General features: G+C 35.3%; 1 protein-coding gene across 1 annotated transcript in view; it reads left to right on the plus strand.

The window, feature by feature from the left end:
• The window catches only part of ADAM10 (ADAM metallopeptidase domain 10), a 118461-nt gene that overhangs the window by 81063 nt on the left and 16722 nt on the right, over positions 1-20676 (plus strand). The window contains 5 exon segments of the mRNA NM_001130531.1: positions 1506-1655; positions 4426-4518; positions 6615-6798; positions 14382-14545; positions 17997-18180. Coding sequence (NP_001124003.1) covers positions 1506-1655; positions 4426-4518; positions 6615-6798; positions 14382-14545; positions 17997-18180 — 775 coding nt within the window.

Below are 20676 nucleotides of genomic sequence, written 5' to 3' on the forward strand. Positions count from 1 at the left end.
AAGACAGTGGAATGTGCTGAAACAGTAGCTGCCATCCTAGAATGATGTGCTGAGTGAAAATAGATAAAAGTACAATGAAGACAGTAACTAAGAACAGTCAAACATGGAGTTGTCAAGGGAGAAGGAAATTATAAAATGTGAGTGTAAATTTGGAATTGTGGTTTACAATTTAATTTGAGTTGAATTCTCTATTACTATGTCATCAAAATTCACTTAAAATGATGCTTTTAGATGTCAACATATGTTTAAGTGCTTGGATTCAGTAGCAGCATTAATTCTTCAGACAAATATTTATTGAATGACTACTGTTTGCCTGCCAAATATGTGTTAGCTGACAGTTATGCAGTGAGAAGCAAAACAGAGATAATTTCTTTTTTCCAGAGCTCATATTCTAGTGATTGAAGTAATGGTCACGGGCTGGGGACAGAAAATAAACAAATAACCATGATAAACTATAAAGGACATGGGCACATGGTTCTGTGAGGTAGTATAATGGATGAATTGACCTTTGCTAAATCTGAAGAAGGAAGTTGACTAGATCAGGAGAAGCAACATCACCATGTGCCAAAAGACTGTGGCAGGTGACAGGTTGTATGCTGGAGGATTGGAAAGAAGCCCTGTGTAGCTGTAGCACAGAGAGCTAGAGTTTGTCGCTGTCATAGAGTCTTTGTGTAAAGTAGCATGGAATGGGACGAAACTGGGTAGGGGAGTAGAGTCTGCAGTGTTGATTGGTGGTACATATAAAGGGTTTACATCTTTATCCTTGATGCAGTAAGAAGTTATTGAAATACAAATGCAGGTTGGTAATATTTTCAAATTTGCGTTTTGAAAAGATTGCAGTCTGAAAATTAGATCGAAGGCCAGTAGTAGCTAGAGATAGATTCCATTACTCTTATTGCAGTACCCTAGGTAATAAGTGATGCTGGTTTGGGATAACATGATGGAGCCAGAGATAATGGGTAGATGCCCTTAGTATTTAGAAGGTACCTTTGACAGGGCTGGGTGATAGATTGGGTATTTGAGGTTAAGTAGAGGAAGTTATCAAAGTATCATAAATTACTATAAAACATGCTTAATGTTTACATGATTACATATTAAATGGTATGTTTTGAAAATATTTCAAAATTAAGGAATTGCTTGAAGAAGTCATCAATACAGTACAGTGTTATGAGACTGAAAATGATGTTTGTGAAGAATTTTTAACAGCATGAGGAAATAACTATAATCTTATATAATAAAGTAGAAAATGAAATTGTTTATAATGTGTGTTCTTTTTTTTTTTTTTTTTTTTCTTTTCTTTTTTTGGCTGCATCTGTGGCATGTGAATGTTCCCAGGCTGGGGGTTGAACCCACACCACAGCAGCATCCTTAGCCACAGCAGTGGCAATGCCAGATCCTTAATCCACTGAGGCACCAGAGAATTCCTATAATGTGTATTCGTAACTATATAAAATTATAACAGTGAAGCATGTTAATGATCAGAAATGACTCTTTTTGCCATGTAGACACCTCAAGAAAAGCATGCTAATAATGGTCCAGAACTTCTGAGGAAAAAACGTACAACTTCAGCTGAAAAAAATACTTGTCAGCTTTATATTCAGACTGATCATCTGTTCTTTAAATATTATGGAACACGAGAAGCTGTGATTGCCCAGGTACTTATAATTTTGCTTCCCTTTTAGTTCTCATGTGCTCATATTGTTTCATTATGCCTATGTTTTCCTCTTATAATTAAAGTTGATACTTATCTCCTGTTGGAAAAATAAAAAGTACATATTTTCAATTGTGATATGATAAAATATATAAGAATACAGATAACTGAAAGACCAGTTAGTATATTTGGTGTCATTCAAAAAAGATGTAAGAATATGATTTCATGAAGGAGATGATGACACTGGAGCTTAGCTTTAAAAAGAGGGTCAAGTTGTCATTTGTGGTCTTAAAGGAGGGAAAGTTAGAGGAATCCCTCCAATAATAATATTTAATTTCTGTTCTGTATTCTCATTGAACTTAGCAGTTTCTAGGTTATATTATTACCTGCACTTGTGTTTTTTCAACCCTTATTAAAATAAAAAATTTTTTGGAGATATCCTCATGTTGAAAGTGTCCAGTGAGAGTTTGGTCAACGCATTTTGAGTCCAAGGATTTGAGACTGAGAGGATGGAGTTGCCATTAGTATAAATGGTGAACTCATTTTGATGGGGGTGATGAACTTAATTTTAGACATGTTTAAAAGCACATGAACATGGTCATTCCCTTAGGGTATTGAAAGTGTAGAATTGGAACTTGGGAAAGGTTAGCCTAGAGCTTTCTGCATGGAATTTAAGGGTACAAAAGAGATGAAGTGAGGAGAGAGAATGCAATCAAAGTTGCGGGTGGGCGGGGACTGGAGGTAAAATCTCTTTACAGTGAATAGGATAAGGGCGAGAAGTTATGGGCTAAAATACAATAAAGAGATAGATTAAGTAGGATTAACCCAAGGAATAAGCGGTTCAAAAACAAAATACATAGCCAGTAGTGTCATATGCGGAGATATCAACGAGAATGACTACCTGTTAATTAACTAGATGGGAGGGATTCTTTCACAATGTATATGTGTATCAAATCGTCATGATGTACACTTTAAATATCTTACATTTTGTCTATTATACCTCAGTAAGGCTGAGAAAAAGAGAATGATTATAAAAGTTGATTTTTACTGGAAGTAAAATTATAAAAAGAGAATGATTATGAAAGTTAATCTTTTACTGGAAGATTATTCCCAGGCTTTAAGCAAGATCTCAGTAAAGTTGTGGGGGTAAAATCATTATTAGGAATGGATTGGCAGGAGCAGTTAGGATGTCAAGAGATGTGAAAAAAAAATAATGGTGGCTTAGGAATACTATATGGAATATTTGAGTGAAAGGGGGATTCATGAGAAGTTGGTCAGAAGAGGAAAATGATCCAGTAGAGAAGCAGTGTTAAGGTATAAGAGAAAGAAAAATTCATGTGAAACATTGTTCTTAAAGATCCACAAAGAATTGGGGTCAGGAATATAGAAAAGTTATTCTTTAAGGAAGAGTTACCATTTGAAGAAGATAGAAACAGATGAAGAGAGAGAAAAAGAGCAGAAAGTCAGGATGAACTCTCAGTAAAGTAAGATATCTAATCATTCATCTGTGGAGGAATTTTGAACCACCATTTTTGGGGGTGGGGTAGGAGCAGTGAGAATTGGATAAAGAATTTCTTGGCCAAGCTATTTTTAGGTAGCACGAATTTATAATGGACTCCATCAGACTATTGTGTTCTTTATCAATGTTTGGCAACCTGGACTCCTTTTGAAATTATTATTGTTAATGCTTCTACCTGACTGTCTTATGTTTTTATAATTTATTTGAAAATGGTTTTGAAAGTATATATATATTTTTTTTTTTTTGGGGGGTGGGGGTCTTTTTTTTAGTGCCACACCTGAGGGATATGGCGGTTCCTAGGCTAGGGGTTGAATCGGAGTTGCCGGCCTACACCACAGCTATAGCAAAGCTGGATCTGAGTTGTGTCTGCGACCTACACCACAGCTCACGGCAACACCGAATCCTTAACCCACTGAGCGAGGCCAGGGATCGAACCTGGGTCCTCATGGGTGCCAGTCAGATTTGTTTCTGCTGAGCCATGACAGGAACCCCGATGTTTTCACATCAGTAGTACCAAGATACCAAGAGTGTTTTTTGTAATCAAAGATGGGAAGGTTGTATACTGGGTGGTTTAGAAGCCAGAAAGTTTAGTTGAGAGTTGGCTAGGTAAAAGGCAGTCTTTTTGTGTCCTATTGCCTTGTTTATCTCTTCCTAGAATTTTGCAAAATCTGAATGTATGTTACTTATATTTGTGTTGCTTCTTTCCCTTCCTCCCCTTGTAGAGTAAATCTCTGTAAATTAATCAGAATTTCTTAATTTCGTTTACCATTATACCTCCAGCACCTAGTATATAGTAAGTGGTAGACAAAACTTACGGAATGTGTACTAGTGTGGCAGTGGAAAGACTAAAGTCACAGAATGACTGCATGTCCTAGTATCATCAGGAAAGTATTCATAGAAGATATTTGAGCTGAGTCTAAAGGATAAATACCATAGACATAAGGAAGTAGCATGTGAAAGGCATGGAGGTGTGACATTGTGGGATAGATTGAGGAAACAAAGTTTTATATGTCTGAGGCTAAGTGCATGTTTGTTTTTGGCTATAGAAAAGGCTGGAAAACTCAATGAATTTCCCTTCTCTGTTTTAGCTCACTAGTCTTTTAATCCTTTCATCTCATATATTATATAGACATTTTAATATTTGAATGTGGTGTAATATGAATAATTCTTGATTTTGGAAGTGGAAATTCATTATCTTTTTCACATTTCAACATTGCCTCTAAAATGTTCTTTTTTTTTTTTTTTGAATCAATAGATATCCAGTCATGTTAAAGCGATTGATACAATTTACCAGACCACAGACTTCTCCGGAATCCGTAACATCAGTTTCATGGTGAAACGCATAAGAGTAAGGAATTTCAGTAGTTAAGAATATTAACAAAGAGAAACAATAAGGATCATGTTTATGAAAAGAGAAATACTTGTGTTTTAACTTAATTTTTATGCGTTAAGTAGTTTAAATTAAATTGTGCTTACTGATGCAATTTATCTCTTGGGTTTTATACACACACAGAGGGGATACCTGGGTTTATGATTTAAGAACGAAATCTATAGGGCTTTAATCTGGACTGTAAAAGAGGTATGGTAAAAAGTACTGTTTTTTATCTATCCGATTAACATAGCAGTTAGAAAGCGCTCTTAGTAACTATAGATAACAGTGCTTGACGTTTTTCCACCCTGATATTATTCCTCAGTTTCTTCAGATTCATCTTATGCAGTATATTTCAGAGTGTGTCCCATTTGATGTTCCGGCAGAGGGAATAGAGTAATTAAATAAAATTAGAAGTTAGAAAAACACTTAATACTCTTTCCTCTTGAAATTTTATTAATGTATCCCAAGTTTTGAGAAATCCTTTGGGAAAGAAATTCATACTTTTCTAAACTAATTTAACCTTTTTGTAGTAACATTATCTGAAACACCAAAGAACTGCAGAACACATTTTGTGGCTGTGCTTTAAGACAGCAGCTACAGCTCTGATTCTCCCTCTAGCGTGGGAACTTCCATATGGTGTGCCCCCTGCAAAAAAGGACACTTTGCATTATGGGTAGTGTGACAGTTGTTCTCAGGCCTTTAACCGAAATTAAAACTTTAGTTTAAATCTCATTAGTTGAAGTTTGTGACCCATTAAATAATTTCAAATTTATATTTTATAAGTGAATATTTAAATATTAATGCCATTAATGAATCTAATTTCTAATTAATTAACTTCATTGTAATATAGGTAAAATTTAGGTGCAATTTTTATTTGTAACCAGTATTACAGAAGCATCAGAGAATTTGATGGGGAAAAGCCATGTGCAGCATGTCTCTAATGGGCTACTTATATAGTGCTCTTGTTTTGGGATTCTTTTTGTGTGTTAGATGACCATAATTAATTGTTTTTAGTTAATTGTTAATGGACGAACCAGGTGTTCTCAAATATATCCTTAGGCACTTGCCCTCAGTGGTGTTTCTAAGAAACCCATCCTGTTTCTAAGCCTGTTGGTTTTACTGAGGAATGTGTATCCTAAAAAGACCTATAGTTCTCATTGTATCAATTTAGCTATAACTTTCCGTTACTACTCATATTTGCGGTGAATTGAGATTTGCCTTCTAAGCAATGTTTACTTTCATACATATTCCTTTTTATTCTTTATCAGCAGTCTGTATGTAATTTTTCTGACTTGGGAAAAACTAAATTGTTCTAGAACTTGCAGGGATAGGCAGGGGTCTTTGAAAGGACGCAGGGACTAATAAATGAAAACCTTTGTTTAGTTGAAAGTTGGTATCAGAACTGATTATTTTTCACATTGTGAAGGAGGAACATGCACCAGGAGTACATGTGTACAAGTGTTGAAGGAAACATTCTGGAGGAACTCAGCTTGAAATAGTAAGAGAAATGAATTGGCAGAGAGGAAAAAAAAAAAAAAAACCTTGCTCACATTCAGGGAAAAAAATTGAACTTGAGGTTAGTTGGGCTTGACTTGTGACTGCCTAGGCAAGGAGAACCAAGAATATGATTTGTCTGCTGAATTGACATTCTTGGGTTCAGTGTCTGTTTTATGTTCTACTAATTAGCTGAAATATAGGGTTTTATGTTCTTATACTTGTCACCATATGTAGGAGATCAGCACTAAAAGGGACTGATCAGTTGATTAAATTTGAGAAACTACTTCCTTATTAGAAATTTTGAAAGCAGAACTTATTTTTCCTTCCCAAGTGTGTTCAGTGTTCAGGAATCTAGTGAATACTTGCTCAGAAATTTAAAATATTCAGCTTTAATTCTCCTCTCTTCCATCCTTCCCTTCCTTCCTCCCTCCCTTCCTTTTCTCCTTCCTTCAGCTTGGACATGGAGACAGGGAATAACTGTTTAGATTAAGGTCTGATTTCCTTGGGCCAAGCGTTTTGTTCAGGCGGGTGCTCCTAACTTTAGTTGCTTGTTAAAATCATTGTTTTAATTTTAGATCAACACAACTGCTGATGAGAAGGACCCTACAAATCCCTTCCGTTTTCCAAATATTGGTGTGGAGAAGTTTCTGGAATTGAATTCCGAGCAGAATCATGATGACTACTGTTTGGCCTATGTCTTCACAGACCGAGATTTTGATGATGGTGTCCTTGGTCTGGCATGGGTTGGAGCACCTTCAGGTACCTTATCTCAATATGTTATGATTTATTATTTGAAACAAAAGCTATTTTTAGGATGTGCTGAATTTTACAAGGTATAAGAGAAAGTGATGCCTGTACAGTACTGGAATTAGGGAAAATTCATGAGCATAATATAAATGGAAAAATAGATGAAGCAGCTTTTTATTTTGAAATGAATGAACGAGTGGTAACAGGGAGATATCCTGACATTTGGTACATTCAGTAGCTGAAATTTTATGGGGAAAAGTGGTACTTATTTCTGATAGCAAAATGTTAATTTTTACCCAAAAGGTAATTAATTTGGGGGTAGGAATGGGGAGAGGTTCTTAAGAGTCAAAAGGAGAAAACTGTGTTTTTGTTTCTGTTCTGCAGTGAGATAAGGAGCAGAGAGACTCTGGTCAGGAACAGCAGGTAGAAAGAAAAAAAGACTACCTTTACTGTTATTATTTTATTTTTAGCCTTTATTTTAACAAAAGGGAAGTGTTGCCTGAAAAAAGGTGTGGGCATGAGGCTGCAGTACTCACAGCTCCACTGGCTTGACCGTAGGAGCTCACATTCTGCTGGGGTCTCTGCCTTAGCTGTGAGAGCCACTGTCCTTGAGAAAGCTGGGATAGGATACTCCCCATCTCATTGCAGTGGGAGTGGGGGGGGGTGATATAATAATTAGTATAATAAGTCCGGTAGCCTAGTTTAGAAAAATGCAAATTTATTAAGTGAAGAATGAGTAGAAAGAATCCTGGAAAAATAAAAGTAAAAGCAAAACAAACAAACAAAAAAAAATGGAGTTCCTTTTGTGGCTCAGTGGAAAGAAATCTGACTAGCATCAATGAGGACGCAGGTTTGATCCCTGGCCTCACTCAGTGGGTTAAGGATCTGGCATTGCTGTGAGCTGTGGTGTAAGCTGGCACCTACAGCTCTGATTTGACTCCTAGCCTGGGAACCTTCATATGCCATGGGTGAGGCCCTAAAAAGACCAAAAAAATAAAAAATAAAAAAAAAAATAATAATCCTGGACTTTTTGAATATAAATTTTGCCATATAGAATTTGATCAGGAGTTTGTCATCTTCTGAGCTATATCCAGCATTTCTCCTTCTTCTGATGCATCATTTCTATCTTTTTAAAAGGATCAACTTCTGCTTTATCCAGGGTAAGACAGGCTTTTCTGTTCCTATTCTTAGTTTGTCTTTGATTTGTTTTGCATATTTCAATGTCTTTAGTACTGTATTTTTGCTTTTACATTTCTTGCTCTTTTTTTTTTTTTAAGCCATCAGTGAATATCTTTTTTACAATTTCCAAAGCTTTTGTTTTTCTGCCACATTTGAAAGTGTACTTAATTTCTCAGACTTTTCTTGTTTTTCATAACTTTTTACAATCTTGAGGAATATCGGTAAGGTATATTATAGGGTACCCTTTTATTGCAATCTGTCTCATGTTTTTCTCCTGATTGGACTGGGATTATGAGTTTGGGGACAATTAGTTTTTGTGTCTAGTTTTTTATGATCTCTGGATCTTATTTTATGAAATGTTGCTTATTTTACTGAAACAGCAATAGACAGTTCTGGATTGAAAGCGATGGTACACATATATTTTGTCACTGGGTTCTTCATCTGATGCCCTTTTCCTTTGCTCTATGTTAAACCCCTAACTCCAGCTCTCAGAAACCTTTTTCTAAGAGTTTCTGGGTAGGGGCTAGGCCAAGACAGAAGAATGGGATCCAGAGTAGGAAAGAGAAGGGATCTTTGTTCCTTTGACCCAGCTTTTTCTGGAATAAGATGTCTGCTTTGACACCTTTCTTCTTCACTTCTCTTTGCCCTTAGAGTACCCAAACTGAGTTTATTTGACTTACATTTTATTTTTTTAGGGAATTTTATGTATTTCCTCTTACTGGCTATTTCAGTTCCCTTATGAGGTGTAGATATTTCTTCCATTATATGGGTGAGGAAACTTGATCAGAGACTTTGTCACCAACCCAGTATCACACAGAACCGAGAATCTGGACCTTTTGACTTCAGGTGTAATGCATTTTACTAGGTGTTACATAATGTAACATCCTACCTTTCTCTCCCTGAGGCATTTCTTTCTTTCTTTTTGGGGAGAGGGGCATTTGATTTATTTTTTATTATTTATTAAAGTATAATTGATTTATAATGTGCCAATTTCTTCTATACAACAGAGACCCAGTCATACGCGTGTACACACACACACACACACACACAGTCTTTCTTATGTTATCTTCCATCATGATCTCTGGATATTGTTCCCTGTGTTGTACAGTAGGACCTCATTGCTTATCCTTTCTAAATGTAATAGTTTGCATCTGATAACCCCAAAATCCCATCCCATCCCATCCCATTCCCACCCTGCCCAAGACATTCCTAACAAGAAGTTGAAATGTTTCCTGCATCTAATAGAGATGGGATCTATTTCCTTCTTTCTTAAGAGAGAGGAGTTATAAAGTAGTACCACTCTATAGTATTTAGACATCATTTTCGATAATTGTCATGGCATAAGGAGAAGAGCACTGGACTGAGAGCTGGGATACTAGGTCGTTCTCTCTATAAATTCAGGTAAATCATATTGCTTGAACTTTTTTATTTTCACTGTAATTTCACTGTCATTGCCTTTCCTTTGAGACTTCATGTTTCTGCATGTAGATCTTTAGTAATGCTTTCTGTTACTCTGTTTTCAAAAATAGTATGTTATAGTTGATCTGTTCAGCTAGTAATCTGTTATTGTTTCTTAGTCTTTTTCATTTTTCTTTTCCCTAATTAATTTCATTTCCATTGTATTATTTAGCTTAATTTCATTTAACTCTGCAGATATTTCACTATGCAAGTATGTGGTGGTGGAGGAGATTTTGTTGTGATACTGTTGTGTAAATTTTCCCAGCATAGTTACTCAAATTATTAGCTGTAGTCCTCACAGACTCAGTTAAACTAGGAAAAGCAATGAGGTTTGAAACGTTTGAATAGGGTAGGTTTGTCTTTAAGGGTTTTTACACAGCTTTTTAATTTGTTTTTTAAAAATTCTTACTGTAGTTGGGTACTGCCTTCAGTTTCCTTAATGAGAAAAACGGCACTTCCTGCCCCGACTCCATAATAAGTAGAAGCAGCTTGTGATCTGGGCTGACTTGGAGGCTTCCGTTTGAAATTAATGGGCCTAAAATGGTGCCCCCAAAAGAGAGGAGTCTAGTCTCCAAAACAAAGTTAGTCTTGAATATGAATCTGGAAAGATTACTCTGAACTTTTTTTTATGTAAGCACAGTTCTGTGTTAAACACAGAACTTCTGATTTAGAAACTCTTATTTAAAGACTGAAATAAGTCTTTAAATAAACCTCTTATTTAGAGACTGAAATATTGGTTCCTTAAAGTAATTCTTTATATTAGATGATCCCTTTGTTCTACCTCATTTGTTATACCTTCTAACATGCCTTTTTGAGGGGCCTTTTGTTTTGGTTTGTTAAGCCACATTCTGCTCGCCTGTTATCAATCTTAATGTGATCAGTTTGGCCAGGTCCCTGAAAAAGGCTAGCTCTGAAATTTGTCTCCAGAGCTAATCCTCCTGAACCATTCAGTATTCCTCTGACTGTTTGTGAAGAACATTTTTTGCAACATTTCAGTTGGTAGAAATTGTCTCTTGTTTTTCTTAGGTTAGAAATTTTAGTTTGATTTTACATATTAGAAGAGCTCAACATGAGGTTCTCAGGATAACCCTCAGCCTCTCAAATTCTTCTGTTAAGTTTTAGGTGTTTAGGCCTGCTCACATCAAAACTCTATTTATGGACTCTGTCAAATATTATATTATCCTTATAGTTTTTGTTCTTAACCCACTGAGCAAGGCCAGGGTTCGAACATGCAACCTCATGGTTCCTAGTCAGATTTGTTAACCATTTGTTAACCAGATTGAGCCACGACGGGAACTCCTGGAGGAGTCTTTTTAAAGTTTAAGACTAATATTTTGTGACTAACTCTCAGAGTATTCTATAGATAGAAAAATGTCATTTTTCTTTGTTGATCCTTGATTCATCCATCCATCAATAATTACTTTTGACTCCAAAAATGTTTTATCCTTCTCATTGTAATGGAATAGTTTGTGTTTTTCAAGAATGATTATATGTAGTAAAATCTTAAATTTATAAGGTAAAGCAGTTACTAAACTTGAATTAGGGCTTAGCTGTAGGTATTTATGATATAATTGAGTTTCTGGCATATCAAAACTGATTGCAGTATTTAAAAAGTTAAATCATAACATTGGAAATAGTATTTTATTTCTTCCTGTGTAATTGAGTTATTCTAGCATATGCTGTTAGTCTGTAACAAATACTGAACTTTCCTGTGTAAGCAATAGTCATTAAAACCAAAAGCAGTTAAGACATTAAACAAAATATGAAATACAAAGACTATTTCAGAAGAATACACTCAAATTTATGTATGATCTTTCCTTAAACTAGATGGACCTTAAAAATACAGAAAAAGATATTATCAGAGTCTTAAGTATATGCTATTTACTTTTTTTATATTTAGTGATTTTTATTTTTTTCCATTATAGCTGCTTTATAGTGTTCTGTCAGTTTTCTACTGTACAGCAAGGTGACCCAGGCACACATGCACATAACATTCCTTTTTCTCACATTATCATGCTTCATCGTAAGTGACTAGATATAGTTTCCAGTGCTATACAGCAGGATCTCATTACTTTTTTTTTTTTTTAACTGATAAAGATTTGCAGTGCGGTGTCTTCTATACTTAATTCAATTTGGCAGTACTGCATTGGACTAATTTGCATATGACAAATCTTTGGTAAGGCAGGATATTAATTTACTATTTGCTTAAACGTATAATATGTAGACTATAATTATTGTATACAGAGTGCTTATTCAGATCTTTTCTGAATACTTCTTTTCTGAATGTTTCTAGAAATAGTGATATAGTCATTAGGGCTCATCTCCAAAAGTAGAAGTAGCTTAAGAAAATACATTAAATATTCATAAATCATTTGCTGTTTCTTTTCTATTCACTTTTCTGTGTAGAAAAAGGTAAGTTTTAAATATCATAAAAATTCTTAATCCTTTGCTGGTTAAAATCTGCATATGACTTGGTCTTTCAGTTTACTTCTCTGTGAAGTACGTTATCGTTTCAGCTTCTTAAATTGTATCATAATAGTAATTACATTTATGATTTGTTGCTGTTTACTTTCTGATATTAAAAGGAACAAGGCAGCAATTGCAGTGTCATGCCCTTCTTACAGATCTATTTTGAATTGCTTTCTATTATATGCTTTGTTAGAGATTCTAAGTGTTAGATTTTTATAAATGCTTTAATAACTTGGTTGTAACATTGTGTATAGAAAACTAATTTGAAATAATTTGATCAGTTATCAGAATATCCTAATCCATTTGATTATATTTCCATTTAAAAAATCAAATAGAGTAACTTCTTAAATGTGAATGTAAACCAAAGAACTTGCTGAGATTCTTTAATAGGACTATTTAAAATACTGTGGTCTTGGAGTTCCCATTGTGGCCCAGCAGTAATGAACCCAACTAGCATCCATGAGGATGTGGGTTTGCTCTCTGGCCTTGTTTAGTGGGTTAAGGATCCAGCATTGCTGCAAGCTGTGGTATAGGTCTCAGATGTGGCTTGGATCCCTCGTTGCTGTGGCTATGATTCAATCCCTAGTCAGGGAACTTCCATATACTGGGGTGTGGCCATAAGAAATAACGACAACAACAACAACAATAATAATGATAATACTGTGGTCTTCTCTGTGCAGTGTACATAAAGACATGGATTGGCTAGCCAGTTTCTGATTTGCTGTTGTTCTTTTTCTAATTTCTTAAATATACTGCCTTTAGTGAAAGCACTTTGATTTTGGTATTAAGCTCTGAAGTTTAGGAACTGTTAATGAACAGGTGAACTACAAAATTATTTGATATGTATCATATAAATAAAAATGCAGGTTTTCTTTTAAAATTTGAAAGTATTCTCTAGACACATTGGAAAATCATAATTCAGTTTTTTGAATTTTATTTTGAAAAAAAAAATTCAAATCTGCCAAAGAGTTGCAAGAGTAGAACAGAGAATTCCTTATAATCAGTTAACATTTTGCCACAGTTGCTCTTTGCTGTCCCACGTCTTCTCCTTCCCTCCCTCCTTTTCTTCTTTAAACTCACTTGACATAATTCTTTTCTTTCTTTTAAGCTTTATTGAGATAAAAATCAACAAGTGAAGTTTGAGATATTTAAAGGGTACAGTGTGATGATTTGGCACTTGTATACATTGTGAAAGAATTCCCCCTACCAAGTTAATTAATACATCCATAACCTCACATATTTACCTTTTTCCTTTTCTGTGTATACGTATGTGAACATTTAAATTCTATTCTCGGAGTTCCCGTCGTGGCGCAGTGGTTAATGAATCCAACTAGGAACCATGAGGTTGCGGGTTCAGTCCCTGCCCTTGTTCAGTGGGTTAACGATCCACCGTTGCCGCGAGCTGTGGGGTAGGTTGCAGACGAGGCTTGGATCCGGCGTTGCTGTGGCTCTGGCATAGGCTGGTGGCTACGGCTCCGATTAGACCCCTAGCCTGGGAAACTCCATATGCTGCGGGAGCTGTCCAAGAAATAGCAAAAAGACAAAAAAAAAAAAAAAAAAAAATTCTATTCTCTTGGCAAATTTCATTTATACCATACAGTATTATCGGCTGTAGTCATCATGAGTTACACATTAGATTCTCAGACTTTATTCATCTTATAACTGGAAGTTTGTACTTCTGTCAGCCTCTTTCTATTTCCCCCACTCACTAGCTCATGCATCCGCTAATTCTTTTCTTTTTTTTAAAACTACGTTGTATGTTGCCTCTTGGGGAATGAAATACTCCTGTGCATCACTGCTATTATTTGTGTAAGTGACTTGCTCAGAATCTCCTTGACAATATTTTATTCAACTTTTGTTTATCTTAAATATAAATTTTATTTTTGAAAGATGAGAAGGTATATAGACTTTGACCCAGTGTAAGTGCTGAAATGTTTAAATTTAACAGAATCTTTTTTTTTTTTTTGTCTTTTCAGGGCCACACCCACAACACATGGAAGTTCCCAGGCTAGGGGTCAAATTGGAGCTACAGCTGCCTGCCCACACCACAGCCACAGCCACAGCAATGCTTGATCCGAGCCACAGCCCTGGATCCTTGACCAACTGAGCAAGGCCGGATTGGGTTCGTTACCACTGAGCCATGACAGTAACTCCTAAATTTAACAGAATCTTAAATTTTTTTTTTTTTTTTTTTTTTTTTGCTAAATTAATGGGAGCAAAATTTGGGGGACATTGTGATTATGAAGAGGAACATTTTATAAGAGCTTCGTATTCAATCGTAGGGATTTATGTGAGCCATTAAAACTTGTATTTGAAATGACTTCCTAATCTTGAATCAAAGAAACTTTAGAGTATTTGATATATGGGTGTAGCAATTTTGGATTCAGAATACATATAAAATAAATGTCTCAAGTTAATGTAGCATATATTAGAAAATTATTTTGGGGGGACACAGATGCTAATTTTAGCCATCTTTTGTTATGAATTAGGAAGCTCTGGAGGAATATGTGAAAAAAGCAAGCTCTATTCAGATGGTAAGAAGAAATCCTTAAACACTGGAATTATTACTGTTCAGAACTATGGGTCCCATGTACCCCCCAAAGTTTCTCACATTACATTTGCTCATGAAGTTGGACATAACTTTGGATCTCCAGTAAGTATTGCCTAATTACTAAATTTTTAAAAAATTATTAATCTGTCTCTCTTATTGTGTAATTTTTGTTGTTACTGTTTTGGTGGAAAAGGGTACACACGAATGTTTGTTTTTATATGTCAAAACATAATAATCTATTTGAGCCATAATAATGAAAGGGAAGAGATAGAATATTTGTAATTAAAACAAGAAACACAACAATGCCAGAATTTTATGAAGTCAAGGAATTTTGTCTGTTTCATTCACTTCTATGTTTTCTGGCCCTAGGATATTATTCAGGACCTAGTATGTAATTCATTCAAATATTTATGGAATGACAGTTGAAAAAAAAGAAAGAAAATACAAATATGTATTAAATGAGAATCACTTTTCATTGTTTAAAGTACATTTCGAATGTTAGAAAATTGTAGAGTGGTTTTTTTGCTTGGTTTCTGTTAAAACATTATTGGAGTTTATTATATTTGTCTCTCCTGTGAAATATTTTAAAATCTTTCAATATGAAAATTTCATAACATACATGAAGGTAGAGAAAAATAGTGTAACAAGCTCTTACGTTCATCATCCAGGACAGGAATCAGCAAACTTTCTGTAAGGGGGCCACTAGTAAGCATTCTAGATTTAGGGGCAACATTTGGTCTCTGTTGCCTGTTTTTCTTTCTTTTTTTCTGACTGCACATACAGCATGCAGAAGTTCCAGGACCAGGGATCGAACCCATGCTACTGCAGCGACCCAAGCCATAGCATTGATAATGCTGGATTCTTAACCTGTTGAGCCACTAGGCTTTGTTGATTTTTTTTTTTTTTTTAACAGTCTTTTAAATGTGGAAAAACCACACTTAGCTTAGGTCATATAAAAATAGTCTGCAGGCTACAATTTGCCAATTTCTGATTCAGATTCAACAAGCATCAAGATTTGCTACAGCTCCTTTTGTATTTCTTTTTCTTTATAAGATATACTAGAAGCTAATTAACTTATCCTTATATATTTCAGTATGCATTTCTTAAAAAAGTAGACATTCTCTTCTACAACCACTGTGTGCTTATGATGCCTGACAGAATGAACAGTTCTTTGATATTATTTAATACCCCATCTATTGTATTGCTTTTGCAGTGAACTAAAGATTAGTACACATGAAAGTATAAAACACTGAAAGATACTCTCTCTTTATGGTTTTGGTGGGGCTTTTTAAAATAACAAGTTTGGGAAGATTTTATTTGAAAACTATATATAAATCATTTTACTTGTACCTTATCACTTGTAAAAATGGAACTTTTTATGAGTTTAGAAAAAAATTCTATTCTCATAGTTTAAAATTCTCAAATGCCCTCTCTTATCTAATGTTTCCCCCAATTTGTAAAATATAAGTACCCTCTCACTAAGTTGCAAGTCTTTCTTCTTCTAGTCTCAATCAGAAATTGATAGATTATTATCAGCATTCTTGGATAAAGTACTTAAAATATGTTTAATTTCTCTACCTCTTGACTGCTTTTGTGATTTGCTCTTGAAAGAGTAATTGAAATTTTGGAGATGGGTAGAGAACTGTTAATTTGCATTTTCAAGGGCAATTAAATGTCCTCTACTCTCCCAATCACCTAGATCCAACTCTTACCAAGGGAATGTTAGTACCCTTCATACTACTCTTCTGTTCGTTAGTCTAGGGCCTCTCAGATTTTAATGTGCATACAAATTACTGAGGATCTTAAAATATAGATTCTGTTTCGGTGGGCCTTTGCCTGGGCCTGAGTTTCTAAGTTTTGTTTTTCCACAAATGTGCATGCACTGCCCTTTGACAATTCACTTGTTGCTGAAGGAAATTAAGTTGGCTTTAAAATCTTCCTTGGTAGGAGTTCCCTTCGTGGCTCAGCCTGACGAGGATCTATGAGGATGCAGGTTTGATTCCTGGCCTTGCTCAGTGGATTAAGGATCCGGTGTTGCCATGAGCTATTGTGTAGGTCATAGATGTGGCTTGCATCCTGCATTGCTGTGGCTGTAGTGCTGTAGCTCTGATTCAACCCCTAGCCTGGGAACTTCCATATGTCACGAGTGTGGCCCTAAAAAGCAAACAAAACAAGACAAAACAAAATGAAAAAACAACCAAACTTGCTTGGTTTAAATTCTGCATTTATCCTTTATTAGAAATCAAGTAAACAAGTTCTGCATGGGGATTCTAAGCATCCCATGTGATGGTTCTGCTGCTGGTCTATGAACCCCATTTGAAGTAGGATATCTAATCCATTCTCTTTTCACTTCCCATCCAGTCTATCTTCTAGGTGTTTACTAGAGAGTGTTTTTAATATATTAATGCACTCTTACTTATTGCGTATTGTTTAATGGATAAACTGGTTAACATTTTTCGCCTATCTTGCTGTCTTTTCGTATCATACCAGACTATTTTAATGATTCTCCTGTGCTCAGATACACCTCATTCCTTTGTGCATGTTGTTCGTAATACCATACATATAGATAGTAGGTGGTTAGAAAATATTTATTAAGTAATTTAATAGTGAGATCAGCCAGACCATGAACTCCTGAGCCTCTCTCCTTTGATATCTTTATCTAAAATCTGTGTTTATCTCTCTTGTTATATATCTATACTATGTCAGTGTTACTTTCTCTCTGAGTGGTTCACTCTTATCTCTTGTATCTGTTTATCCTATCCCAAGTGTTTATTGCACATTTACTGTTACCACTTTATAAATCTTGTTCTGGGAGGTTGTAATCATAAATGAGACAAAATCCTGTCTCTCAGTATGAAAGTTTTACTATGTGTGTACTCCTAGCAGGTTAATCTTTGTCTAGATATAATTCTGATCATTCTAATCATGTCACTTTTGTTTACAACCTTACTTTCACTATCTGCTGGTATTGCTGATATACTTTCTTATCTTAGCATTTAGGGATTTTCATAATTTGGGTCTAAGTGTATTTTCAGTGTTATTTCCCCTTCCTTACTAAATGAAATAATTTTTAAAAATTTTACTTCTGCCAGGAAGCCGGTTCTGTCCATCTCTGCCTATTGAAATCTTGATCCACATTATTATATAATGTAAATTAATATGGCCTTTTGTCAAGAAGTTTGGCAGTATGTATATTAAGACCTTTAAAGTGTTTGACCTTTAAACTCAGTAACTCTACCTCTGGGAATCCAATTAAAGGAAATAATTGCAGAATATATCAAAGATTTATATAAATCCCCCACCCCCAAAATCAGAATAACAAAGGTGTACATTGCAGTTAGACCTTCACTTAATTTTTTCTTCCTTTCTGAGACAGCGGCTCCTAAAAGAGAAATTATCTTCCTTTTCATAATCTAAAACAGTTGTAAGATCTCTTCTAAAGTAGAGTCCACAAACTTCCATTGTTCTTCTGATGAGAAAATGACAGTTAATCAGATGACCCGAAAACCTTATTTTACTTCTTGTTTATGTAACTCTGTATTCTTTTTGACAGCATGATTCTGGAACAGAGTGTACTCCAGGAGAATCTAAGAATTTAGGACAAAAAGAAAATGGCAATTACATCATGTATGCAAGAGCAACATCTGGGGACAAACTTAACAACAATAAATTCTCACTCTGTAGTATTAGAAATATAAGTCAAGTTCTTGAGAAGAAGAGAAACAACTGTTTTGTTGGTATGTATATTTTCCCACCATTTTATTATGAACATATTTTTTTTTGCCTTTTTTTTTAGGGCCGCACCTATGGTGTATGAAAATTCCCAGGCTAGGGATTGAATTAGAGCTACAGCTGCAGGCCTATGCCACAGCTGTATGAAGTGAGGTATGAAGCTTCAGTTACCTCTAAAATTTCCTTTAATATTTGATGTGGTTAAGGATAAGAATGAACTCTGAATATAAAGCTAGTCTTTCTAGAACATTTTTGCTTCAGGTGTGCCTTGTTTGGGGATCCTGCACCTGAGGTATGTTCCCTTCTATTCACTCAGTTCTCAGTTTGAAGTTTGGGATACAGCTATTTTCCACATTGATTTGGTGTAGTAGAAAATAAAGAGCATCAGATTTTAGGTCTAGGAGAACTAGGTTGAGTCGGTATTTTGTCCATACTGGGGCCTCTGGTTTCCATCAAGTCACAAACTTTCTGAAAGTTAGTTTTCTTTTCTCTAAAATGAAACATTTGATTCTTTTCATTTCTCTGCACATGCTAATGTTTTGTGATTTTATGTTCTAAGAATAGCATTCCATTTTTTTCTTTTTTAAAAGTTTTATTGAAGTATTGTTGATTTATAATATTGTGATCTCCAGTTCCAACTTTATTATTATTATTTTTTTTTGGTCTTTTTGCCTTTCTAGGGCCGCTTCCCACGGCATATGGAGGTTCCCGGGCTAGGGGTCAAATCAGAGCTGTAGCCGATGGCCTACGCCAGAGCCACAGCAACGCAGGATTCGAGCCGTGTCTGCAACTTACACCACAGCTCACGGCAACGCCGGATCCTTAACCCACTGAGTAAGGCCAGGGATTGAACCCGCAACCTCACGGTTCCTAGTCTGATTTGTTAACCACTGCGCCACGACGGGAACTCCTTCCGTTCTAATTTTAAACTTCACTGACTAAAAGAACTTTTTTTTTTTTTTTTTTGGAGAGTTTATTTATTTATTTATTTTACAAAATGAATTTATTACATTTATAGTTATACAATGATCATCACAACCTAATTTTATAGCCTTTCCATCCCAAACCCCCAGCGCTTCCCCCTACCCCCCCAACCTGTCTCCTTTAGAAACCACAAGTTTTTCAAAGTCTGTGAGTCAAATCAAAGAACTTTAAAAAAGAACCTTGGAGTTCCCATTGTGGTTCATCAGTAACAGACCTGACTAGTACCATGAGGACACGGGTCTGATCCCTAGCCCCGCTCAGTGGTTTAAGGATCTGGTGTTGCTGTGAGCTGTGGTGTAGGTCGCATACGTGGCTTGAATCCTGCGTTGCTGTGGCTGTGGCGTAAGCTGGCAGCTACTGCTCTGATTTGACCCCTAGCCTGGGAACTTTCATGTGCTGTGGGTATAGCCCTAAAGAGCAAGCAAGCAAAAAATGAATAAATAAGGCTTAAAAGCTTTCTGGAATTATTCACTGTGTTTAAACCAGATAGTCTAACCCTAATGAACCAAGATTTAAGCCAATATTGTTAGACTCTAGAAATACAGAAGGTATAAGTTAGCTTATCTTAAGGAGCTTGGTCTAGCTGAGGATCAAAACTAATTTACATTAAAAAAAAATTACTTACTGACTAGGAGACAGTTAACCAAGTAGAATGTGGGAAACTCCATAGAACAAAATAAGCAATTTCTTTAACAAATAGTGTAAAAATAAAAAGAGAGGGCATAATCTATTCTATATTAAAAGACTTAAGATACCTGTCAACCAGAAGCAATCATGGGGTGAGGGGTTGGGGGAAGCTTGCTTGGAACTTGGTACACATAAACCAATTGTAAAGAGTTAGTTGAGAAAAATTAAACGTGAATTGGCTATTAGATGCTATTAAGCGTACTGTTACTTTTTTATGTATGATAATGATATTGTGGCTAGATTTAAAAAAAATCTTATCTGTTAGATTCATTCTGGAATATTTTACGAACAGATGAATATGTTAGATGGAGTTGTTTACAGCGTATTGTTGATAGTTGTTTAAGCTGAGTGATTGGTACATAGAAATTCATTGTACTTATTCTTTTACTACTTCTATGTAGGTTCGAAATTTTCTAACAGAAAAGGTTTAATTTTTTTTACTGGTTGATGAAGCACTGACTTACTTTGTACTCACGTACTATACATAGTACAGCCATTGTTCAATAAAGCTCAGTGTCCATAGCCTAAATAGAATGCTACCACTTTTGGAAGGGATCTCGGAAGGAACCATAAGGTCAAACTCCCTCACTGTACAGATAAAAAAACTGCAGCCCCAAAAAGTGAAGTGACTTGCCTAAGGCTGCATTGCTAGTTGGTGACGGAAGTACTGTTAATATGAGATCTCTTCATTTCCAGATTCCTAATTTGTTTTACTTACCTTTTTCTTCAAAGTTTTCCTTTCTCCTTTTGTTATGAGTCTTTAAAGAGTTTTGGTTTTAAGTAAAACTAATGTTCCATACAATGCATACTTTGTTTTGTTTATTTTCTTC

This window comes from Sus scrofa, chromosome 1 (assembly GCF_000003025.6).
Source record: "Sus scrofa isolate TJ Tabasco breed Duroc chromosome 1, Sscrofa11.1, whole genome shotgun sequence".
NCBI classification, from domain to species: Eukaryota; Metazoa; Chordata; class Mammalia; order Artiodactyla; family Suidae; genus Sus; species Sus scrofa.